A 27,017-nucleotide genomic window follows, 5' to 3' on the forward strand; every position below is an offset into this window, starting at 1 on the left:
CTGGTGTAAATTTGCTTTTCAGTCTGTCTCTTGTTTGCTTCCCCCTCCTATCACCGACAACCCTAACGTCTACTTTATCTGCTATGTCACCGTAGTAAGCAATTAAGATAAGATAAGAGAAACGATATTGATCCTCCATTGGGGAAAAATCACTTGTCACAACGGCTCAAAGTAAAGGACAGTAAAGGACGAGGGTAAACAAGTGATGGATAAAAATGGCAAAGGACATAATACTGACAATAACAGAATAGAATAATAATGATAAATGTACACTTTTCACTGATGGATAGATAGATCAGTTTCTACAAGTTGTTCAAGGTTGTTTAAACACACACCATGTAGCATATTAATATGATAAAATGACTACTGCAGGGTAAACCTTGCACATGTGTAAAATATAGAAAATGTCTACAGTATAAATGAGAAAGTACGAATGTTGAATAGTTTGACCAATTTAAAAGTTTGACTGCGTTTTGGTCCAGCGTGAATCTGTTCCGCTGGGATCAGGATAATCCTGATTTCTTTGTATCAAAGATTTTTTAAGCCTCCTCTAAAGTTTTAAAGAACACATACAGGAGGTTTGATCCAGATAAAACCCAAACCCGGATTACCTGATCTTATCAGATTTCAGAATCCTTTTTTTTTTCTCTTTTGAACAACCCGTTCTGAACATTCGATCCAATCTGATGGCCGCAATCCAATCAGATTACTTCTGAACAGCTGGGCCCTGGTCTTAGTTTGGGATTTCAAAGTAAAGCGCTCAAACATTTTCGCATGCACTAACCCTATTGCCAACTTTTTAATTATGGACTATTTTGTGGTGGTCCGTTAAGTACAATCCAATAAAAATAACATTTCCAGTTATTTTTTATGATTTATTTATTGATAGAGAAATAGGCACATCCCTTGTGATCTGTACCGATATTTTACAAAGGTAGAAATAGGAAAAAAGAAAAACACACACAACAAATTAAAAAGAAGAAACCAAAAAGGAACAGCAAAATACTAAAAAAAACACAAGTACCATAAAATTCGGTCTATAAGACGCACTTTTAATACTTTCTTTTTTTCTAAAAAGTGGCCTGCGTCCTATAAACGGGTGGCGCTATAATCTAGCTAAAGTTGTCGGTTGTTAAGTGGTGACATCACAATTCCGCATTAAACTGTCTCGGGGTCCAAGCCGCGACAACGTCTCCGATTTAATATGCAGCAGTACTGTTTTCCTGTTTTAAACTAACCCTCACAACAATCAACCTCACTGTAGGCTGCCAGCTACCGCTAGCTACAGCACCAGCGGCTAGCAGGATTGCAAACTCAGCATGATGAAAACAGATGGCGGGCTGTAATTTGTGTGTTTTGAATGTTTTAAATGAAAATACATTGAAATAGTGTTGAGATAACTTGTATACATGTTTTTATTAATATAAAGCTATAGGAAACATTTCCCCCTCTGGGATACACCAAAAACAGATTGCGTCTGATATTCCAGATTTTATGGTTAACCCCCACCCCAATCCCTGTGTTTGGTTTTGTTCTGAGCTCTTTGTTTTCAGTCAAAAGGTCATAAAAAATCATAACAGTCTCAAAGAGCATTTAGAGAAAATAAAATCTGGTCCAGAGAGAAAAATAACACATTTCAGTCGAGGTAGAGCATCTATGAAGGCTCCCCAGGTCGCTCTAAACATCGTGGGTCTCTTCCTCACATTGTAGAGGATCCTCTCTGGAGCGCAGTTTGAGGTTGAGCCATGTCTTTTAATTGCAGGTGTAACATGACAACTTAAGCCCTTTCCCACCGCTCAAAGACCCACTAACTTTTTTTTTTTTAAATTTAACCTCCATTTCACCAGGCAAGACAGTAAGAACAAATTCTTATTCACAAAGGCAGCCTGGCAAACGGCAAAGCCTCTTGAGGGAATGGGGATAGGTTAAATTTCAAAAGGCAGCAGCACACATGAAAACATTTACAACAGGCAGTACGTACATGGCATGCAGTCTAGTACGCAAGCATTGGGCAGGTAGCTAGCAGCCAAACAAGACAAAGCATACGCAAGCAGTCTGACAAACAGGCAAGACATAAAACAGCAGCGAAATGACAACAACATGCACAGGACAACAGTAAGCAGTTAACAGACAGAGATTAGTTGATTAGCGTTTTAGGTGGAGAAACAGGAGCATGTTTCAGTGAGAAAAGAGTCTTTAAAAGCTGACTTAAAATTGTCCGGTTTAAGTGTTTTTTTTAACTTAACATCCGCTAACACTCTGCTTTTTTGCTTTGTTGGAAATGCTACAATCGGCTACAATGACTCTGCAGTAGACCTGGGTAATTATCGCCTCGGCTCCGATCGGCATTGATGGGAACAAAAAACCCGGGTCGACGCACTAATCTCCGCCCCCTTTCCTGCGCGATGCTGTGCTCCGTTGGTAACTTCTGCGACTCCTTGTCATCTCAGCTACGTATTACGCCAATCTCCATCCGAGCAGCGCTCGAACATCGTTCCACATTTGTCGGCGCCAAGTTTGATAAACAGACTGAATGAGTAATAAAGACCTAACCCCCGTAACATCTTCACTGTTTACTAACAATGTCTCCGGCGCGTTTGTGGCGTCAGATGGTGACGCAGTAGACTGAAAGCAGTATACTCCACTGGCAATGGGAAAAGAGACAATCGGCATCCCACAATTTTGGTGGGAAAGGGGTGATATAGAAGAGTTCAGCGAGGTCTCTGTGTTTATGTATAATGTATTCATCCTCCTTCAGTCTCTTTCCTCCATATGGCATCGAGCAACAAAAATTAGCAGCAATGAGCTGGTCAAACAGACCCTGCTTGCTTTGTGGCACGAAAAGGAAACCACCCAGTTTGGGAAGCAGCGCTCTGTGAAATCATTTTAATGGCCAATAAATTCAGCCAGCTGGTTAAGAAAAAGTGTTGTTTCCAGGGGGGCGGGGCGGGGGGGGGGGGGACTCCATCAAAAGTAGAGCATGGAGACCTCAGTTGGTAGAAAATCCCCTGTAAATCTGAGGATACAGTTTTGAATTCCTGTTTAAACACAGGCCTGCTTTGTGTTGGCAGTGATGTATGGCTGCGTCTGTGTATCAGATAATGTTTACCACCCAAAAACCACAGTACACTTTATCAACCGAATTCATGAGAGCAGAGCCGAGTCGTTCTTTAGAAGCAGAGGGATGCTGTGTGGGATTTGAGTGTCGCTGCGAGTAATGTGAGAAAGGATCCCATTTCAGATTTAATAAGAAATTATGGAGGATTATTAGACGAGTTGCGACTGATTTTCATCTCATTTTCAGTGTCGAATCTGTGACAGAGCGCATGTCACAGCCGCGGTGACCTGATAATATTCCTGTGACCGCAGGAAGATCATGTTCAATGTGACAGGAGTGCTCGGAGTGAGGATGAAATACGAGGTGGAGGCAGGGATGGGGGTCGTTTTTGCACTCGTATTGCAGCGAGACGTTGGAGTGACAATGACTGTGTGAGATTGAAATTCAGAGCAGGGCTGCCGAGTGCCTGTAGGAAACAGTTTGTATGTACAAAAAGTGCTCTAATCTCCATTTACACTCTGCTCTGCCCCTTGAAAATGGGTTCCACTTTGAGGAGCGCTCTTCGCCTTTTAACAGCGCCGAGAATTGCTTTCAGGAAAACTTTAGAATTTGCCAAAAAAATAGGCCATTATTCTTAATAATTCACCCTTTAACTGGTTAGTTTAGAAAAGTTGGGCAGATTTGGCCCGAGGTCCTCTCCATCTGCCTCTTTATGGATTCCCCGAACATCAAGGTCCCTCCTGCACTCCATTGTTTAATTCAGATTAGAATAATGACCCTGCCAGCAGCGTGCCGGGGCCGAGCCCGGGGAGACGCCGCAACGGAGACGAGCGCTCTTTAGTAATCCTATCAGCTGCCGTATGAGCGTCTCCTCCTCATGGCAGCTCAGTCTCCAGATTGAGCTGTTCAGTCAATCATGGATCCAATATTTACTTGACGATTCAATATTTACCAAGGCGCTCTGCGGCACGCGTGACTGAGGAGTCGGCGCCGCTGTGAGGCTCCTATCAAAGGCTCGTTACATGAGACATTTAAGGACGAGGGTGGGGGAGGTGGTGTCTCATCTGTGGAAACTGACGCGAGGTGCTCTGGAACCGAGCCAGACCCTGCTTTAAATCTGTGTCTGCTTTTAGTTGCTTTCACTCAACTTATTACAAACATGTGAGCAGACTGTGGCTCACATTTAAAGTTTAACCTTGAGCACAAATACTGAAATCATATTTTTGTATATCTATAAAAAGATGTATGGAAGAATTTCTTCTCCTACCCGCTGTCAGAGGACAGACGCCTGATGGTAAGTACGTGCGTTCCAGTCGGATGCGCGTCACTGTGAATATTTGATCCTTGTGGAGTGTGACTGCTGTACAGCACGGCTGACAGGCTGCATACCAATCGCTTTCCCTGCTCCGGCACTTGTTGCATCAACCTCAGAGCCAAACTGTTTGATCCCCAAGTCTGATTAATTTCTACTGCTGTCAAAAGAAACATTCTGTCTACTTATCTGCTCATGCCCCCCTGCTCTTATCTGTAAAATCCATAGTGAAGAAAAGCCTAAAACATAAAGAGATTCAATAGCAGGCACTTTTAAGTCTGTGTCAGACGGAGAGGAGCTGCTGTAGAGGGGAGCGCTTTGAGATAAAAACTGAAAGTCTAATAGTTTCTTTTTCTAGCTGGTTGGAAAATATGTAGAATGAGGAAAGAAATCAAAAGTGAGCACGGATTAAAACTAAGCCAAACATCTGAGACACAATAAAGGGCCTTTACTGTCGTCTCCGTTTCATGTTACCTACCCTCACTTTTACTTACAGCGGCTCATTCCCTGCTGCTAACTGTATACAGTCTGCACTGTGTACTCATACTCATAGTCAGTTAATCAATGAGGAATCAATAATTTAACCTGAGATTATGCATCAGGTGCAGCAATTGGCATCAATCTCTCCGTCTCTGAAATGCCAGTGCTCATTAAAGGTAACACAACGACGCAGTGGTAATTTGAATATTACTTTTGGTATCTTGAATCTTCCTCGGGCTGTCTCACGTCCATCCACTACATTTATATATTAGATATATCCGCTCTATATGTGGTGTTTCAAATAACCTTTGCAGCTGGGAGCAGCTCTGTTAATTTCTCTGGACAGTCAAAAGTCAAGCGTTTCCTGTGTTTCACCAGCGTGTATATTGGTCAGACACGTCTTGCATATATTCAAAGAGAGACTGAAGGTTTATTAACGATGCTATTGACTGACTTGTCTCGACAAGTGTTCACAGTCTGCTGCAAAGTTGCTGTCCTCACAGATACATTGATAAAGATGTCGTTTCCCAACAGACACTTTGCCCAAAATTATCAGATGAGATACTCAAGTAAAATGTCTAAAAAATAACAGTGCAAGTATTATTGTTATTATTACATTGGACATATTGATTGCTAAACTGATGCAAAATGTGGAAGCAGAAGTTTCTCAAGCTCCAAAGTGCTGCACACTGAATCTAAGAGGTCATGAGATCATTAGAAGGGTTGGACAGTAGAAGGAAGCAACATTAATTGGTATTTAAAGTGAAAATCTCGAAGATTTCTTTGGCAGCACCTGTGGTGATAAATGGTAATTGCGGGAGCACACGTCCCAGATATCCAGACAGTGCTGCATGTGTGACGTCCATGGTTGGCTCCGGTTGGAACTCTTGATTTTCCTCGCTGACGGTCGCTTTCCTTTTTAGACTGTTTGCCTTCATCTGAGTGTCGAGTTTGTTTCTTTTTCTTTGGATTTTCACTTATTTTTGAAGTTGTATCTGTAGTCATCCATCTTTTCTTTGTTTGTTCAGCCATAGTAGATTACTGTTTACTCGCAACACTTGCAGATAGCGGAAAAGCAGCCGCTTAGCTCCGCCTACCCTCTCTGGCAGACCAACCACTGCTGGGTGATGGAAAACGCGTCACTAACTGGGCGCCACTTGTTTTTTTTTTAACGAAAGTTGCACCAGACACCCAGTCTGTAATACTGCAAATGGAAAGGCTTTCATCAGTGGGCCATAGGCTCAATCACCATTGTGTTGCCTTATTCAGCGATAGATAGTGACTTAACAGACATTTATTTACATGAAAATCTTTGAGATCATTCAAATCTTTCTTTTTGTAAAATATTGAATAATTATTTACAATGCACCTGCTCAACAAGGCAGCGGCTCCATGAGCAAGTACTTGCCATTGAGCATCCCCCCCACGCCTGGTCTCCCTGATCCCAGGGCGAAGTAGCTGTACCACGCTTTGCCTTTTCATAGGGGTCTTTGAACCACTCTTAGCCTGGTCCCTCCCCTGGGCTCAATTTGCATTAGGAGACCTGACCATGGGCCAGTGCCCGCAAACCCCTCCGACATATTAAATTGGCGATTAATGGAGGAGATCATTTTGCCTCTTTAAGCCAGAAACTGTTTTTTTTTATAATGAAACATCTGAGAAGTTTAGGAAGGAAATGCTAGAACATCTGAAACAAGGGGCTCAAAAGAGGTTGGGAATCACTGGTTTTACCTTTAACACACTTTGTATTTAAAAACTTTATATGTTGTTTTATGTAAAATCTTAATATATACAGTTAAGTAGACGTATGAAGCAGCAGAAAATGTGTCATTTTCCACTCTAATTTTGTCAGTTTTCCAGCATGTAGACCGAGCAGAGTCTTTCAATTAGCATGACATTTTCCACTCACTCACTCACAGAAACATACACACACACCACAATCCATCTCCCGAGCTCCCTCTGGTGCAATCTTTACACACTTTACATCCACCATCTGTCAATAACCCTCTGATCTACCTGTAGTGGATCACCAACCAGATGATCCCAACTCCCTGTTTCCCCACACACACACACCTACACACACACTCCACCTATCCTCCCGTAGTGATACTGTCATGACTTTGATCAGGAATAAAGTAGCAGCTGCTCCCACAATCCCCGTCTTCCTCCTATCTTGTCTGGCTCCAGTCCCAGTGGAAATAGTCGTCTCTCTCTGCTTTCGTATAAATATAGACATATAAGATTCCTCTACGTATGAAGTGTGTTAAGCGTATTTCAATATTTCAATTTTTTGCTAACAATTTAAAGACATTCCTGCCAAATTGACACTCTGCGAGCCGTAGCGAGAAGACAGATTTAAGAGATGGAGACGGAGGCCGTCGAAGAGACAGACGGTCCGATTGAGAGCGGGAGCTAAAGGGAATTGGAGACGGAGATGAAGAGAAATGAAGTGAGACAGAGGGAATAGACGGGGGGAGAGGGGGAGGAAGGTGAGCACGCAGGGGATGTGGTGGGAGAAGGAGGGGTAAATAAAGTATTTGTCACACTGCCGTCTGGAAGAGATTGAAAAAGGAGGAGTGGGAGAGGAGAGCGGAGGTCGACTTGATTTAAAGCTTTCTTATGCTCTTAAAGTGCGGCTGTTTCCTGTCCACTTAGCTCCGACTCAACCTTCTCTTTTTCTTCCCTTTTTCACTCTCTTCTTTTCTCCTCCTTCTTTGCTTCCTCTCTATCATTTCTTCACTTTTTCCTCCCTCCTTCCTCTCCTCTCCTCCCCTGCAGGCACGTCTATAATCCAGGTGACAGCGACAGATGCTGATGACCCGACTTATGGGAACAGCGCCAAGCTCGTGTACACACTGGTGCAGGGCCAGCAGTACTTCTCAGTCGATCCCCAGACAGGTGAGTGTGTTTATATATCTGAGAGTCTCACACACACACACACACACACACACACACACACACATACACAGTCACTCACACATGGGCGGAGTAATGTTAAAGATGCCCAGCTGTCGGAGAGCTAATACACACGCTGCACAAAAGCAAATATACTCAAGATGTTGAAGCGCAAACACACACACTGTATGAGCAAGTAAGTGAATTCATTTAGTCCTGAGTACACGCACACACACACACACACACACACACACACAAAGTGCTGAACATGTGAGAAACGAGGCGCAAACCTCAGGGCTTAGAAATGAAGCTAAAGCAAAGGTGCCAAAAACCGCAGTTCCTCGAGTGTCCACTTGAGGCTGGCTCCAAAAGTGAGTCAATCCCTTTTTAAAATGCCCAACTTTACAGCAGAATCCAACATGTTTACAGCCTGCTACAAAAAACATTTTTGTCTCTACAGCTAATTTTTCGATTTCTGACAACTGTACGGTTAGTTATTCTTTATACAGTTCACCCTATACTGTCCTTGCAATGAGTTGCTGAGACAAAGCGAGACAGTTAGCTAACAGTTGTAAGTCTTCTAATAAGCACATGGTGTTACTTTTCTTGATATTTATTGAAGAATTTCACGACGGGCCTCCCGCACCTAGTTACGGTTGCTAACGTAGGATTGGACAGTGGCTGTTCAAGGGAGGGGCTTAGCGAAGGGTCAGTTGGAGAAGCAGTCTGTCCTCGACCACACTTAACTGGCTCTGAGGGAAATTCACTCTTCAAAAGCTAATGCTGATAAATAACCAGGAGGGGGCAGTATCAAAAACAAAACTGAATGTGCTTTACAAAGTACAGAACACACCTGTTTTAATTATATCAAGGCTTAAATATTCATAATAAGGGGCGTGGTCACTTTGAGTGACAGTTGGGTGCTGCCAGCTGTCTGCTGAGGTGTCCCCTCAGCTAATTCAGTCGCTGAACTTCACCTCTCGGCTGTGTTTTGCAGTCCAAGAAGTCTGTGCACCAGCTTTTCCGATGAGTGAAAATGGCTTGTTCGCTTGTTGAGTGCTTCCAAAATAATGATTTGTTTGTGGCGACCTGTGTATGGGAGTCAGGATTGTTGCTGGCTTTTCCCTCCCTCCACCCCCTCAGAGAAGACAACGGGCCGTGATGAGCGATTAGAAGACTGATTACCCGGTTTGTTTACTTAACTCGTAGTTCACGCTCACACCTGGCGAGTCTGCTACGTTCCTCGAGCTCTCTAAGCTTATTCAGCCAGAGAAATAAACTCTGGTCAGCTACAACCCAAAAAAATAATCTCATTATACTCGTAACACAATGGTTGACTGTCTAATTAACCAGCTAATGATTTAGCCAGAGACACAGACTGTTTAGCTTTGATAAGTTAGCGTTTGCCAACCCATCGCTCCTCTCCAGCTCCACCCTCTCTTCCAAATACGGTCACCTCTAGTTCCAGAAGGCCAACATGGCGACGGGCAAAATGTCCAATTAGAGGCTTATGAAGCAGTCGACAAACAAATGGTTGATGTAACTGTGGCTTTATCCACTATTTATACAGTCTATGGTGAGAACGGATGGACATATTAAAACACACACACACACTTGCATGCAGGTGTGAATGAGTGTGCAAACACAGGTGGAGATAAGCATCTGAGAATATGCTGAGCTGCATGCAAAACAGAGAAGCGTACCTGACTCTTTTTTTCCCCTCTGTTCATTTTCACTCTGTTACTCACATACATTTAAGTCCAACACACACACACACACAGAACACACACACAATAACATACAAACTAACCCAACTAACGCCTTTCCCTCCTGTGCATCCCTCGTTCTCTTGTCACACTTAGTCATCAATCTTTCTCGCTTTTCTTTTCCCTCTTGTGCCGCCTAAAACACCCTCCTCTCAAACACACACACACAACGCACACACATTTATCTCCCACCTCTCCCACTGTTCCCCCTCCCCGGTTCGCTCCAGTATGAGTTGGCAGGAATGAATCCATGATGGCAGGGCCTGAACAAAACACAGCTGCAGCCTAATGTTATTATTTGTGGCTGAGGCAAAAACAAAAAGACATGTGTTCAAAGAGAGATGTCAGCGAAGGTTTGCGAACTATTACACAGGATGGATTACAGGGCGGGGGGGCGCTCAAAGGACCTGTCTGCTGTATGTGTGTGGTTGATGGGTCTTTGTGTCATACATGTCACCCAAGGGCTCTCAAGTTTTAGTCGTGCAGAGATTTATTTATATATTACATTTTATTATGATTACTTTTTTTAGCTCCGTACCTCGGAGGGCAGTCGTTGTTGTTGGAGCAGAAGTGAAGTTCTAACTGTGATGCTTCAGATGCTGCTTTGAGTGACAATGAGCACATAAACACCAGAGGAGGCTGCAGAGGTTATTTTTTGTCTGCATGTGAGAGCATGATGTTCCTGCACGTCCACACAGGTCACATGTAGTAGATACCTTTGTTTTGCTAGTTGAATGTAGAGGTCTTCACGGGTCCACCTGAATCCGGACGGGTTTCGTTCTATAACCACCGGGTTCCAGGTCTGTTAAAAATTATGTGTAATACCCGAGTGGATCCGGGAAGACCTGGCCGAGATTAGAAAGCGCTGGTCATGGTGAAAGTGCTGTGTGTGTGTGTATTTTAACTTGCAACAATGTATCATTCGGATGAGAACGTGCGGGAATTCAGATCACAGGTCAGACTCGTGTGTGTGTCAGCTAACTTAACTAGCGAGATGGCAGAGAGGATAATTTACTTTGTGGAAATATTCACATTCTTTAGACTTTTGGGCGAAAGGGACGAGAACAACATCACAGTGAAATGTAAGCTGTGTCTGGAGGTATAGGTACACGTCAGCTGTGAAGAGCTCGACTTCAAATGTGAAGAATAATCTGCAGCTAAACACAGCTCCACAACACTGGTGGGACTAAGAGCCTGTGTTGTCTTATTGTCATGGAAACAGCTGTGCCTAATACTAATACAGATTGTTAGCATAATAAAGAGCTGTCAAGGTTATATTGCGTCTGTCGTATCAGGCTGCAGAGTTACAGATTATGGGCCATAAACAAGGCTGTGTGATGACTGTAGAGTAAATACAGTCAAAGGTAGACGTTCAGTAGGCTACACGTCGTCCTGGCAGTAACAAGTCGCAAAGGGGGTTAGTTTTCTCAGTAGGTAAGGCAGTAACATAACAAGTTACTTTTAAAGTAATGTTACCCAACACTGTAAATAAATAAATAAATGTTGGAATATAAAAACAAATAAAAAAATAATTTGGTAAATTAAAATGTGTAAATACGAAGAAAATAAATGTGGAAAAAGACTTTTCATTTATTTTTACCTTAATTTGTTTTTTAATTTTTATGTCTTCACTCATTTTCTTTATTCCAACATTAACTTTATATATCAATGAATAATAATATTATTTTTGTTTGATAGTAGTTATTTTTATAAAATATAATTTTTTATTTTTTTATTTTTTTATTTTTCAGTCGCCTTTTCCCTGTTGCTTAGGTCATCTTTAAAGGGCTAACTAGTTTTGGGTGGGTCTTTCTACTTATACTGTATATAAACATATTTATAAACATATAAATATATGCATGATCACACAGGTCAAATAAAGCAGATACTTAAGTTTCACCTATTTAAATGTCAATGTTTAGTAACTGATTGCTTTGATATGTGACGACCTCCGCAACAAGCACTTACAGCTGCGTCTCTGTGAAATGCTAATTAAGGACTATATGCCTTGTGTGAATTAGCCGTGACTCTCTGCTACCAGACAAGTTTTAGTATTCTGAACATGTCCGCTCTCTTCTCCCCGCTCTCTATCTCCCCTCTGCAATCACCCCGCTCCTCGCTGGCTCCATCACCAAACGTCTCATTCAGGATGTGCACTCGGAGGAGAAGCACATTTGCTCGTACATTCAGTCTGTTTGTTTATGAATTCTGCTCAGAAACCGAGACGCTTTCCTGCTCGTTCGTTAGCATTCAAAACAACCTTCAGAGTTGAATGTGATTCACCTTGAGCTGCCAAGTCATCCTGGCCTGCTGTGTCTGGCTGGTGCACCTGATGAGCACTGTCCAATCACATGTAGCAGAATGAGGTCATTTACACGGAGGTGGTGATCGATGTTGAACGGGTGTAAGTGATGCGTCTTGGTGTGCCGTTAAAGAGCGTGAGATACAGAGCGACATTTTACGCTCCGTCAGCATGTCTGGATGTCTTTGGTGGTGATTCATCTTTTCCATATGAGCCTCCTCACGTACAGTATTTGTGTTGTGTGTGTTTGTGCGCCTTTAACGGGACATTAAGTTATATATTGGTGCTGTCAAATAGAAACTGAGTGTCTTCAAAAAAGAGGAAAGCTGTCACATTTGCAGAGAAATCAGTCGTGTTTTCTGCTTGATGACAGTGCATTTTGAAATTGTCAAAAGGGATTTAAAAGACGACTAAGAAGAACTTGATATGTCACTGAGACTGAAAACATTTTAATCGATGTTACAGGGTTTAAACAGCAACAACTTGATGACTTTATTACCTTTGATAGCGATCAAGGAACGTCTGACAGCACTGACAGGTTTATGGCTCAGCATACAGCCTGTTTGTGTTTACATAAATTAAGTTCCTCAGTTAAAGTACAGCCCTATTATTACAATGAGGAAGAGTAAACTACAGCAGTTAATAGAAGTGGGCACCACTTTCTAATAAGGCACTCTCTACAAAGTATAACTAATGGATTTACTGATGGCTGCTGAATGATTTAGTATTGCTTCATGAATCAGTAATCATAGCCTAAATGATACTGTATTCATGAGGCTGATACAATATTGATATTTAGGAATTTAAGTTTATATATTAGTCAACATGCATTTATTATTATTATTTTTATTTCACATAAACAAGAAAAACTTTTGATCACGATCAGAAAATTCTTTTTAAAAGAATTGCTAATATATTGGCCCAATATTGGCTAGTCAACTATCAGCTTGTATATTGACCAAATATCATTTAATATAGTGGCTTAATGTCAGATAATACTTCATATTCTCCTTATACTGTATCAACCAATATATTGGCTAAACATCAGTGAATATATTGGTCCAATATCTGCAAATGTATTGCCCTTATATAAGCTAATATATTGGCTTATTATTGGCTAATATTATTGGTTAGCTTAATTCTAGCTGATATATTGGTCCAATATCAGCTACTATATTTGCCAAACATCAGTTAATATATTGGCTTAATATCGACTGATATATTGGCCTTTCATCTGCTAATATATTGCTTAAATATCAGTTAATATATTGGCTTATTATCAGCTAATATATTGGCTTAATATCCACTATTACATAGGCTTAATGTCAGCTTATAGATTGGCTTAATATCAGCTAATATATAGGCCTTGTATCAGCAAATATGTTGGCTTAATATCGGCTAATATATTGGTTTAATATCAGCTAATATATTGGCCCAATATCAGCTAATATTTTTGCCTCATATTGGCTTATATATTTGCCTCATATTGGCTTATATATTTGCCCCATATTGGCCCAATATCAGCTGATATATTGGCCCAATATCAGTTAATGTATTGGGCCAATATCTGCTAATATATTGACCCAATATCGGCTAATGTATTGGCCTAAATTCAGCTATTATATTGGCCCAGTATCGGTTAATATATAGGCCTCATACCGGCAAATTTAGGCATGGCAAGGCAGCTTTATCTATGTAGTGCATTTCAAACACCGATGCACAACGCAATTCAAAGTGCTTTACATATTCAGATTGAAAAAATTAACTGTCAAAGATAAAATTAGAAAAACGAAATAAAATTAGTAAAATATAGCTACAGGAACAGCTCAGTACAGTCTGCCATAATAACTTGTAAGTTGCCCAAAGTCCATCAAAGGTAATAAATGTGCAATTTAGAAAACAATCAATCAAAGGCACAGAAGTGCAGCAGTATTTAACTTAACAGCCTTCCTTGATCCCTAGTAATCAAAAAGAAGACCTCTGTTGCCTAGTTTTAAAAAAAAAATCTATTTGGCTGCAGCAACTTTTGTCTTTGTGTCTCTTTAATTTATCAAGCAGACCCTCCAATCGACCGTTTTAACAGTTACCCTCTAAAACGATCTGCAGGGCATCTGGACCAGCCTCCATGAAATAACAACACTCATAACCGCAGGCTAAATGGCTTATTGGAAAGCAAGGAACCCGTGACCTTTTATTAATGACTTACTAACATGTAAAACCGCAGTCCTGATGAAGTCTGTAATACAGGGTCATGACTCTTTGAGTTCATAATGAGCAATCAGATGTGCTGTTATAAAAGTAAGTAAGTCATTAATAAAGGTCAAGATCTCTATTAAGATTCTCGGTCCAGCACTGCATAGACGTCTGGTTATAAAACAGGTGAGGTGTTGTACTATTGGAAAACAGTTAGTCCAGTTGCCTCTGACGGGGACAAGTCAAAAGGTAAGAGGTCAACCAGGTCTGCAATTGTTAAACATGTGAACTGGTGATGAGTTAAAGAGCTGGATTGAGAGACAAAGAAAACAAGCTGGACCTAATGGCATCCACAATTTACCACAGTAGAGCATAGTCTGGGTGAATACTCAATTCTGATTGGCTGCAGGGTATCCATTAATTCCTGATAATTTGACATTAAAATCTTGATGTGGATTAAGGAGCAATGATATGACTGGTTAGCTTGCTAGTCTTGTTGTTAAACACATTATATTTACTTTTTATCAACTGTATGTAATGTTATTAACTTTGAGTCTTGCTAGCATACTGTTAGCTTTGTGGCTAATAGCTGAGCTAAAGCACTCCACATGAGCCGCACCGTGGACAACAAATATCTCTATCTTTTGCTGAGTGTTAGCTAAGACCTGTTCTATTTACTGGAGTAGTGAACAACGTTTCCATTGCATTAGAACCTTATGGGACGTGAATGACATTTACAGGTATTAGTCAGACCTTCACGCATTACCAGGGAAACGGAGTAACTTAACGTAGTGGTCCTGTTGTTTTTCTTTTGCAAGTGACCTGGTATAAGCGGGATAATGCCCTTCGAGGTGTCAATAAGCAGAACTTTATAGAGGCTGAGGAAGCAAGCTATTCTGGCATTCACGTCTATAAATTCCTGATAATGGACACCTCCTCTGGCATTAGCCCTTATTTAACAAGGTCATAACTTACAGCTTGTAAACTTATTACAAAGTACGCCCCATTAGAAAGCACTGCCTACAAGAGCTTGGCCAAAAGAAAAGCTATCATATTACCAAAGGTGTTGCGATCCCACTCTGTAAAGGAAACTCTGTATTTAAAAATGTGAACAGAGTTGGATCAGGGCCCAACATGCTGAGAGCCTTTGTTCCAAAACGGAGCACAGGCCAGAAATTGGGATTTTGAAAGCCAAAAGGTTCAGAGCTGGTAATCATTGAGTCATAAATATTGATCAAAGAACCTTTTAATCCCACGCTGATATATTACAGGCATTTTGTGCCGTTTTGACACAGTAAAAACCTTATTTTCATACTCCTTTAAATGCCTCACTGCCAACCTCTTTGTGTGTGTGTATGTGTGTTTCTCAGGTATTCTGCGTACCGCTGTGCCCGACATGGACAGGGAGACCCAGGACCAGTACCTGGTGCTTCTTCAGGCCAAGGACATGGGGGGCCACCTGGGCGGATTATCTGGGACCACCACCGTCACCGTCAGGCTCAGTGACGTCAACGACAATCCTCCACGCTTCACTCAGAGTGAGTTACTCAGCAGCTCACGCAGACACCCACAGGGAGAGAATGATTACCAGGAATAGACAGGAAGCACGACATCAGAGGAACAAAGACTGCTGCGCTTTCTGTTTGCACACATATGTAGAGTTATTGTACAACCTCCCACTGCACCCCACACCACTCATTCACACTGTGAAAGCCCCTGGAAATGTGGCTTGTTGAAATAAAGATGCATGAATGATGAGTTAACCTTCATCATCTTGCTAACTTAAGACTGAGTGAGTGGTCGATCACAGTTTGATTGACATCCTCCTGCCTCATCTGCACATTTATGGCTAATGTGACTCTTGGTGTACAGCTCTGAGCAGTGTCTTTGAGCTGTCTGAGTCAGAGGAGGAAGCGGAAGCGGAAGCCATCTGAACATATATATTTCAACTGGTCACTGAATGGGGGGTTAGACATGCTTTGCTGTCCATATCACGATTAGCTGTTAGCATACACATGCAACGTTAGCTAAGATGCTTCTAATTTTCCACGAATAAAGGCCTATAGACGATGCTCATGTTGGGTGTAAACGGTTAGCTTTGGTTTGACTTTACCTTTAATTCAATTTACATGAACAATTACATGAACATAATAAATATCCGATTACAACAGCACACAATTCAAACCCAGTATCAGGAAAGTTCACAGAAAGTTTGAAGGGGGATTACTATGATAATTTCAAGCTTCATATTTCACTCTGTGATACCTGTGGAGTAGCTTAGCATAATTCACAGTTAAAAAAACAACCTCTGTCTGAAACGGCTCAATCAGCTCCGTCCCTTTAAGAATTTCACCACATTCCACCTTGAGTTACCTTTAGTTAGAGGGCCGTGGTGTATTTAGGTTTCCTGAGACTTAAAACAATGTTTGCAAATCCTTGGTTGCAGTTTTACACAGGTTGGAGCCAATGTTAGCAGCTATTTTAGATTTAGTGCGTATTAGTTTTAGTCACATTGTAGTCATTTTAACGCTGTATAGTTTTAGTCAACGGCAACATAAAAACATTATAGTCCAGTTTTAGTCGATAAAAATCACATTTTAATCAAAACGTTTTCTCTCTTGAGTCCTCCTCTTCTCGTTTTTACATGTTTGCTTTGGGTAAAATTCACACTTTAATTTCAGCAGATCATCCAGACAGTTATAGAACGATGAGGACACAGCATCTATAGATTACTTGTCATCATTGTTTCTCATTTAAACAGTCTGACTGAAGCAGACAGCCGATGATCGCTCTTCTTGTGCAGAAGAAAATGACGCGGAAAAAGACCCTTTTTTCTGTGGGCGTGCTCAGAGCCTGAAGCAGAAAGCCTGGGTTAACACAGAAAGTTCACAACCAGCTTTGTGATACCTGTTATCTCTAACTGGTGCTTCAGGCTTTAAGATATAACAGATTTTGAATGTCTGACAGCCATCGCTAACACTTTAGTCCAGTCTTATCCTGTTAACGAAAACAAAACAAACGTGTCGTCAGAGCTTTCATTATTAAAGATCTATTTTTAGTTCGTTAACGTCTCGTCTTCGTCATGGAAAAAGGATCGTTGAGGAATATATTCGTCATAACTTTAATTAATGAACTTAACACAGCTTGAATCAGCACATGAGTGGGCCTCATCAGAACAATGCAGGAAGCAGTGAGCTGTCAGTCACTGTACAGTAACAAAAGTTACTTTTAATTACTTGGTGCTGTTTTAACTTTCTAATACTGTCTCATTATATGTAAAAGAAGACGAGGAAACAAACAGTGGCTGCATTACAGCATAAACACAGAGTTTGTTTGGCACCGGGAGGCAGAGGAGTTGTCAGACCGCTGTGACCTGCAGGTCCTGTCAGCAGCAGTCAGGCAGAGGAGACTCCTGCAGGGCTGCAAACTGCCTCATCAAACATTCACTCATGGATTTCGCTGCTACTATTAGCTTCTGCTATTTCCAACTGCAGCCATACTTGCAGGTTTTGGGAAATAATCTGACAGCACCTCTATTTAGGCCAACCTAATCTCCCTACTAAAAAACTCTGCGATGACGTTTGACTGAATGCACAGTTTGGGCTCGTGAGGGTGTTTGTGTGCACAGGAGAGATGGAGAAGTGTGTTTCTGTGTGGCTTACACTGCTGATAAATTAAATTAGGCCGTAAATTTGGACCAAATTAGTCATTTACATAACAGCTGCTGGTCGCCATGAAGATTTTTGTAATGAGGTGTGATTATTGGACGTTATTGTCCAAGTTGGAAATTATACTGTAAATCATTCTGTTAGTTCTGAGCTGGTTGGAGGAGTACCCGTGCAGCTCTCTCGTTTCTGTGAAACACCGATGTGTCTTAGAGGCCTGTTTAATCAATTATTCCATTGTTACATCTCCAAAATATGTAGGCGTGTCCTTCATTACCTGCGAAAGGACGAGCCTGTTAGTCGTCCTGGGAATGAAAAGGTTCTTGTGTTCTTGTCATCTTTTACTTAATGTCACCCTCACTACTGTCTGTTATCTTAGTGAGCTACGTCTCCTCAAAGATAATTGCTGACCTTATTCCAATTAAAGTGAAGAGAGTTGAAGCTGGAGTATATGCATGTAGCCTTTGTACAATTACTCATTTTTTGGGACTTTTTGAGTGGCTGATGGGAAAGACAGTTTTCTTATCTAACAAAGTGAAATACCAAGAGGTGTATTCAGGGGAAAGTAATACTTCTACTGTGGGCTGAATGATATGTGTAGAAAGTTAGAAAGCATCTGATTATGAATCTTCTTAGGAACAATGTGGCTGCTGTTTAAATTCATATTTTGTGTTGTTTAAATGCTAGGATAATTATATATGTCTTGTAGCCAACAAATTCAGTTTGCTCCACATCAATGGAATCTGATAAGATGATGTAGTTCCTTATCGATGGCCTCCCCCTGAGCCTCAAAAAGCCGGTCAGAAATGTCAACCCATAAGGAGATGTATTACACGGCTGTGTTAAATATTTGATTGGCTAATTACAGTATTCAGAGGTCTGCTATTTCTCAATAACAGACTGTTGCTATGAAGAACAGACCGTTGTTAGGGATGCGGCTCTAATCTCACAATCCGGAGGACTAACTGTAATCGGTCTGTTTACAGAGGGGGAAAAAAGAAGAGACAAACAGTGGAGAGAAAGGAATGAAGGTTAAGTGATGTAAAAACTGTTGTAAACATTAAACGGAACACAGTACGGGATACGGCGGTATTTAAAGACGGTGAATGGAACAGAGACGAGACAGAAAACTGCGCTGATTCCTTCGGTCCCGTTCATCGTGTCTTACTTCACCAAAGGAAAAAATGTTTCCATTTAATGTGAGTAAAAACAGCTAGCTTAGCTCATTTTAAGAAGGCTACAGAGTTAACCGTTGCTATGGACACAGCTGTCAATTCAATTTGAATTTGAAAGTATGTTCAAGATAACATAAGTACAGTTATCTTTAACAATAAAAATACATTATATTACATTAATTATAATACTTTGTACCAGGCTGTAAACATGTTTATTTGTACTGTAAAAATGGGCATTTTCCCATCTGCTGTAATGTTATTTTCTTGTTTTCTGGAGCCAGCCTCGAGTGGCCACTCGAGGAACTACAGTTTTTTTGTACTTCCGCATTGGCTTCATTTTCCAACACCGGACGTTGCCGCTTGGTGTCGCCATGTCTGTTGTTAACATCCTGCACATACGGTAGTTGCATACAGCCTGAGCTCTCTGGTGTGCCCTCTAGCGGCATCCTCCAGTAACACATTTACTGCATAGACAAGAATGTGAACAACCCGTTCATGACGCAGACGGTTGTGTACACGAACGCAAGCTTAAAAAGCAAGTCTATCTCCGGCCTTATAAGGATTAATGGACCTTATTTGAAGTAGACGTGGTAGAGAAATATATAGAAATTCACATAGAACTTAAAAGTGTGTGTATAATGTGTGTGTGTTCAGATTTGACTGAGTTACGACTCCAAGAAGGAGTATGAATTACAAATTGAGCTAAATGGGCACCAAGGGTTTTAAACTTCTCTTAATAGCCGCCATGAGCTGCGAGTCACAGGTGCTGCTGACTGTGTGGATCTGCGAGCCAAATCAGCAGCTGAACTAACTTCATGTTGAGTTTAGAGACCAGCATGCACCTGTCTGTCCCTTTCACCTCACTCAGCATCTTTACCTCACACCTCCTCCTCTCCGCCTCTCTGCGGGGGCTTTACACAGCGAAAGGACACAGACTGTGAAGGTTCCTGTAAACACCAGTTCCTATTCAAGTTTATCTTTTTATAGCAGCGTGTCATGCAGAAGCAGCTCGCAGTGCTTTACATAAACACCACTCACCAGATTATAATAAAATTGGGATAAAAAACTGTATTTATGTGGAGGCTTTCATTTAGGAGGAGTAGTTCAAAGTGCTCCACAATAAAGTGAAGAGGAGAATAAAAGAAGTGCGAACAGTGCGCGATAAAACCCAGAAATCTAATAACAAAACAGGCACCAAAAAGCAGATAAGTGGTTCTACTAAAACCAAGCAACCAAGGCTCTAGCTGTTTTTACAACACATATTTCATGGTAATCAGCAGAGTAAATTGGTTGGCACAAGTTAATCTTTCACCTCCGACAGCTGAAGATGGTGTAAATTATGTAAGCATAGTATAATTTTAAACATCGAGGTGTCCAGTTCTTTCTGTAGAGTACAATTCATCACCAGGAACATACATCTTCTGATGCATCTGGACCAATGACTGTACGTACAAATGGACGACATGTTTCTATCTACTCTCATTGTACAAAGGGAAGCCAAAATACCCCCGAGACGGGCGCTGCCATCTTGCGCTGGTGACGTTAATTGGAGTCTGCACAGTAGAGAGGTGTCCCGCCCCTTCAGCTAACCAAAACACACTATTAACTTACCGGGAAAAAACGTGGGCTCAGTCTGCAGCAGAACAGCTTCAGCTTCTCTACTGCGCAGCTCATGGTCCAAATGATGTCACCATCGCAAGATGGCAGTGCCCGTCACAGGGGCTTTTTGACATCAATTTCGTACAATGAGAGCAGATGGAGACGAGTCCATCTTTACAGTCATTGGTCTGAAGCAAATGTCACAGGTATGTAAACTTCAATGACTGTAGTGATTGTTTTAGTTATGTTTCCTCTCATCGTTCCTCCTCCACTGTGCTAATCCGAAACAAATCGGCAGCAGGAGCTGTATTTGTCAACAGAGCTGTCAATCATCCTTTTGACAGCATCAAATAACTAATTAAAAATAAACTGAACACTTGGACATAAATCAGCATGATAAGAACTAACTATAATGACAGAAACTGTGTTTGAGAAACATTTATTTGATTTTATAGTTTGACTCATGTCCCATCTGTTAACATGGAGGAGGCGGGCTTTATGAACTACACTGCAGCCAGTCAGCAGGGGGCGATAGAGAGGGTTTGGCTTCACATTGATCTGCACACATCTTTAGTCATGTACCTGGAATCATTGGGTGTTTCAACATCATACTCCCTCCTCCAGCCTTAGCCATCTTGAGGCTCTTTCTGCCGCTTCAGTGGTGCTGTGGAGGGCTTTCCTTATCCTCTCTCCCTCGATGACCTCATTTCTGAAGGCTCTGGAGATGGCTGCAAATCCCCCTGCAACCAACCTCAACTGGGAGACAAAAAAAGATCTACAAAAAGTTTTATTTACAAAACCTGGAACACCAAACTTGCATGTAAGGTTTAACATACCAAATAACCTCTTAGCAGTAGCAGCTAACATAACGTAGCATAGCAGAGAAAAGAAGCTGGCAGGGGCCAACGATGAGGGTTTTACAAGGCCAACAGTTCACTGGCTTTAAAGTCAAAATTGAACTAATGATGTCCTGCGGCGGAGGTTTGCTGGTGGACTTGAACCCCCATCAGAGGTGGTGTTGTGGAGCCGGCTGCCCTCAGGACCTGAGGCCCTCTTGGAGAGAAATCCTGATCAGTATGAGCGATGAAGCTGCTGAATTCTGCCTCTGCTGTTGCTGCTGATGACTCCTTGTATGAATGTGTTCTACTGCTGTTAGCTTACACGTAGAGTTTGTGTGCTTTTGTGTGTGTGTATCCTCAATCCTCAGCTTTCCCACACACTCCGGCTCTCTTGTGCTTGCTCGAACACCATCAAAGACCGCCACCCCGCCGCTCGACTCAATTACACACCCAGGCTTTTAAAAAAAGACACCCTCAAATCCGGCCCCCGCGTCTCCCCAAGGTCAACGCTGCTTATTCCTCGTGGCTTTTACCAGAGGGAGAGGATTACAACGGAGCGCACAAACCAGGTATCGGCTCTACATTATAGCCTTAACAAGAGGGAGGAAAACAGGTTCGGCTTCGTGTGCTTGTCTTTTAACGGCGTCCTCGAATTTCTCTCAATCCTAAACATGATTCCAGTAACTTGTGTTGTGTGTGTGCGGTTTTGAATGCTGTCAGGGGACTTCTGTTAGCCCGCAGAGGCTGTAACAGCAGAGGGGAAAGTAGGCTACGGTACACGTGTAGTTGTTTTTTGGTTAAATGATAAATGTGGGGTATTTTCAGACATCTCCTTTGTGAATACCGCTCTAACCACACTTTTCTCCGGCCCTCACTGTGCTCCAAATGTGTTTGGACAGCAACATGTTGTTTGATGTTTGAGCTCTCCTCAGCGCTCCTGGGTGCGAGAAGCACTTTAATTTTATTTTCATCCACATCAAATTAAAGCCTTTTTAAACACTTTAAGGTGATTTAGACACAAAGAAATCATCTTTTGCTCTAAATATTTGAAGTCTCATCCTAGAAATATCACCGGACTCTTGATACTTACCTCTTTTAGTCGCATTAATACTCTCAGGAGTTTGTATTTCTCAGCGGGCCTGTTTTACTTATGAGAGAGTGTCACATTGTGAACGTTTTGTGTCCCTAAAGCTGCTGCTTAACAAGGCAGACGGATGCAAAAATTGCGCTAAAGGCGACTTTCTATTATCGTCTAACTCTGCATCTACCCCGTCGCCTGAATAAGTAAGCTCTTAATTATGATAGTGTCGGGATGAATACATGCTTGGCTAATTATCTGAGAGTAAACATGGGGTGTGGGGTATCCAATCACATCTGAAATTATCTACTTCCTGTTACAAAGCTACAGGATGGGCGCCGCAGATGACTTTCTCCTCCTCTGGTAACCCACAGGGAAATTAAGCCGGTGCCACTTCCAGCAGCATCATAAAGCTTTGTAGTATAGGCCTGTAATGTTGTTGTTCGGCTGATGGGATATCTCACACCCCTTGTTTCCATGTAGTCATTTATTCCGACATGTTTTTCCATGTTTACAGTAGCTGAATAATTTATGGCTGTGTGAACTCCGCAGCTGAACTCTCCTCGGGATGAAATTGAAAGTGGTCCTAAAAATAAGATGACCACTAACTCTGCTTTATTCTAAACACTCTGAAAGTGGGTTATTTGGGAGCATAAATAAGATGCATGGTGCATATTAACCTTATTAACAAATGCACCACAGAATATATCCTACATTAAACATTAAAAGCAGCAACTTTCTTTTCTCTCTTCTAACATGGAGTTCAGAACTTTAAATATATCCATGTTTAGTTTCAGCAATTTCTGCGCTGACACCTGAGGAAAAGAAATGCAAGGCAGCTCAACCACAAACAAGACACAACAATGGAAGTGTGCTTTAAAAATGCTTCTGAAAAAAGCTTAAAAATAAACATGACCCAGTTCTTCCTGTTGCACGAGAACATTCCCAATACTGCAATATATCAGCAAAGAATGTAAACATGAGCACCGATTATAAGCTTATTGTGATTCCTCCGATTTATAACTCCGGGACACAGAGTTCAGATCAGGTGAGGGACGTTCGTGATTTTTATTGAGCGTCATGTCAAACCGTTACCCCTCGATCCCACAGGATCCGTGTCTGGCGGTTGATCTTAAAAAAATGGGAGTCTGTACCGGTCTGTACATGGAGTTTAATCTTGAAATGACCGGATGCTGTATGCTGTTTTTGTGTGTGACTTCCTGTTTGGAACGATCTGCTCTGTTCAGCTCGACGCGTGCTTAAAGCGGCCTCCGTCAAAAATGAGCCGGCGCGTTTCTTTAGCGGAGCAGAGCGGAGAGACGCTTCTGGGACGCGCTGGAGACGTGCTGTGGAATCCAGAGCATTGACTTGAATAAGGCGCTGTCGACTCTGGAGGTCGCGGCACACACGGAACACGCCGGAGACGGATCCTGTGGAATTTGAGGGTTAGCTTTAGTCTCACATGGGGTTACAAGACTTCCCTGTACATTAAACATAATAATATGAGATCATTTTTTGGGCCTTTTATGACTTTATTTTAGAGAGACAGTGTCGGAAACAGGGGAGGAGAGAGTGGGGGATGACACGTGGCAAAGGGACGATGGTGGGAGTCGAACCTGGGGCCGCTGCATCGAGAGCTGTAGCCTCTGCACATCAGTCGTGCGATTTCATTTCTAGTGACACATGTACTTCCAAATGACATATGCTTAACTGGAGCCACACTGAGGGTGCGGTGGTTAGTGCTGTTGCCTCACAGCTCATGGTTTGAATCCTGGTTTGGACATAGGAGGCCTTTGTGTGTGGAGTTTGCATGTTCTCCCCATGCATGCGTGGGTTCCCTCCGGGCTTCCTCCCACAGTCCAAAGACATGCTCGTTAGGTTCACTGGCGACTCTAAATTGCCCGTGTGGGTGTGAGCGTGAAAGGTTGTCTCTGTGTGTCAGCCCTGTGATTGACTGGCGATCAGTCGGGTGTACCCGCCTCTCGCCCAATGACAGCTGGGAGAGGCTCCAGCCCCCCTGCGACCCTGAACAGGGTAAGCGGTATAATGAATGGATGGATGGATTGTTATACTTAACTGACAAAGCAGCAGGTCTGACGTTTATCCCAATAATAAACTAATTTATTTTAGCTATCACAAAGTAACTGTTTTATTTCAGTGGTTTGTTTTTGAAAAGCCGGCTCGGGATTTGTTTGTTAAGATATCCTTATTGTTATTATAACCAGCTTTTTATAGTCTCCTTTGTTTAAAGCGTACAAGACACTGACCTTCAAAAACTAGTCTGAGCAAACAATCCTGGTCAGAGATCTATTTTCTTTCCTCCTCCGGAGCGTTTCAACCACATCATACAATCTTCTTGAATAAAGTTGCTCCAGTGTTCAGCAGCGGAGCTCCGAACAGATAAATCTCCATCACAGAGGAACAAACTCCGTCTGCTAATGAAGTCAGTGTGAGAGAGTGCAGAGCTTCAGACGTGAGTAGATGAGTCATAATCTCAAATCACAACTGTATTTCCAAGACTGAGAGCAAAGTTTATTTATTTTATTTTTTAAGATGATTTATTTTTTTTTGCCTTTAGAAGATGAGACAGCTGAAGAGAGACAGGAAACATGGTGAAGAGAGAGAGAGAGGGTAGACATGAACCGAATGACCACAGGTCAGAGTCGAACACGCGGCCTATGCAGCTAGGATGAACTTTTCTATATTAAAGTGAAGAGTTACTGAAGAACATCCTCAAATATAATGTATTGAAGCTTACTGCATGACTGCTACTGTAAGTTATTCAGCAAAGCACTCCAGAGTTCCTAGTCAGAGTAGAAGAAGAATTCTAGTCAAGTTGGACTGTTGCCAACCTGTTGCCAACAGTCCAACTTTAGCATCTTACTTACTTCTCTTGGTGCTTCCTGGACAGATGTGTTAAAGTTATGTTAACGTCTTCTCCTCGATGCTTCTTTTACATATCGAACATGTTGCACTGCTCTGCTAGCATTTACTAAATCTTTGGAAGCTCTCTCTTCAGGCATCCTGGCACGAACTGCTGCGGAACAAGGTGGCACATGAACACGCATGCAAGTGAACACACGTGCCAGCCCTCGCTCGAAACTGAATCATTTATTAGGGCCTTGCACCGGCTGTGGCTCATAGGTGGAGTCGGTCATCTTCAGGGTTGGTGGTTCATAGTGTTGTGACGCTCGCGAACGATCCAATTCTTTTGAACGGCTCTTTGGCGCGAACGACGGGAACCGAGTCATAGGTGAGTGCCGTTCTTTTTATAGTTGTGCCCAAATTTCCGAGATCCACTCCCCTGTATGCTGACTCACCACAGGCAGATTTTTTCAACTGCAGCTCCGCTATACGAGGTCACGCGCAGCCGAATTATGTGGCCACAACATAGTGCTGACGGTGAGCAACATTATGTCCCTCCGCCAAGTTTGTTATTTTTTCTTTGACATCTCTGTAGGCATTCAAAGTTATTTGTAAATCAATAACGCTGATTAATTCTTCCTACATTATTCTGCTGTTTACTTTTCAATTTTAAAAGCGCAGAATTTTAAATGTGCGTGTGTTGACACGGGAGAATTTAGTGCAGGCAACGACGAGCTGTTCTTTGGAACGGTACCCAGCACTAGTGGTTCGTCAAAGTGTCCTTGGGCAAGACACTAAACCTCTAATTGCTCTAAGTGCCACATCAGTGTGAATGTCATGAGTGACAGTTGGGCACTTTACGTTGCAGCCTCTGCCATCAGTGTGTGAAAGGTGAATGCGACATGTAGTGTAAAAGCATGTTTGAGTGGTCGCATGACTAGAAAAGTGCAGTCCATTCCTTTTGTACAAAAAACTACTCTCCATCTTCCGTGTCCGAATGCAGTAAATGCTCGAGTCGAAGACATCAGTACTACAACTCTGCTCTCTCCATGTTGGGGTTTATTCTCACCCCGCCTGTAGCTCCAGCAAAAGTGATTTCAAAAAGAGATTCTGTTGTTCTCCTAAATAATCCATCTGCACTTATTTTAAAGCATAAAATAACATGTCATGCACAAATCTAAACGCACAGATAAACAATCAGACCAGCCGTGCTGCTAACAAGAGGGAAGAAACACAGTGAGTTCTGTAAAAGCATAAAGAGAATAATAAGAAACTCTCTGTCTTCCATATAATTCACTTTATACTCAGCTTTAATCTTCATCCTCTAAACTAAAAAAGCTCCACATCCTCACTCTTCTGCGTGAAAATATGAGAGTGAAATGTCACTCTTCGTATGCTTCTTCTCTGTGAAATGTCAACATTTGATGTGTGATCCGGCCCGATCCCTGTGATCTCTGCACCAGCTGTGTTCCCGCTTTATGGAGCCCAAATTCATCTGTCGCCTGTCAAAGGGCGAAACATTAAGTCATCGGGTGGTGACAGTCGGAGCCGCACTTTGTTATAGTTTAACTACACACACACGGACTCGCCAGACGCAGCCGGAGACTCGTAACTCCTGGAAAACTTTGGTTTGAACAGCTACGACTCCGCTCGCCGACGGAGGCGCAGGTGCTGCTTCCTGTTTTTTATGTGGTTTCCAAACAACCTTGGCTTGCCAACGGCGCCACATAAAACGCTGAGGGAGCCATCACTCTCCCAGAGGTTTGATGGATGGAAAGATAGATGGGCTG

The 27,017-nt window shown here is 42.2% G+C and overlaps 1 protein-coding gene across 2 annotated transcripts in view; it reads left to right on the plus strand.

Annotated features, from left to right (window-relative positions):
• LOC138611755 (uncharacterized) overlaps window positions 1–27,017 on the plus strand; it is a 204,625-nt gene that overhangs the window by 107,700 nt on the left and 69,908 nt on the right. For both annotated transcript variants that reach the window (XM_069684984.1, XM_069684982.1), the window contains 2 exons: window positions 7,629–7,748; window positions 15,377–15,544. In XM_069684984.1, coding sequence (XP_069541085.1) covers window positions 7,629–7,748; window positions 15,377–15,544 — 288 coding nt within the window. The remainder of the gene's footprint in view (window positions 1–7,628; window positions 7,749–15,376; window positions 15,545–27,017) is intronic.

Source organism: Semicossyphus pulcher, unplaced genomic scaffold, assembly GCF_022749685.1.
Source record: "Semicossyphus pulcher isolate SPU_LCO1_2020_fin unplaced genomic scaffold, fSemPul1.0.p SCAF_7, whole genome shotgun sequence".
NCBI lineage: Eukaryota > Metazoa > Chordata > Actinopteri > Labriformes > Labridae > Semicossyphus > Semicossyphus pulcher.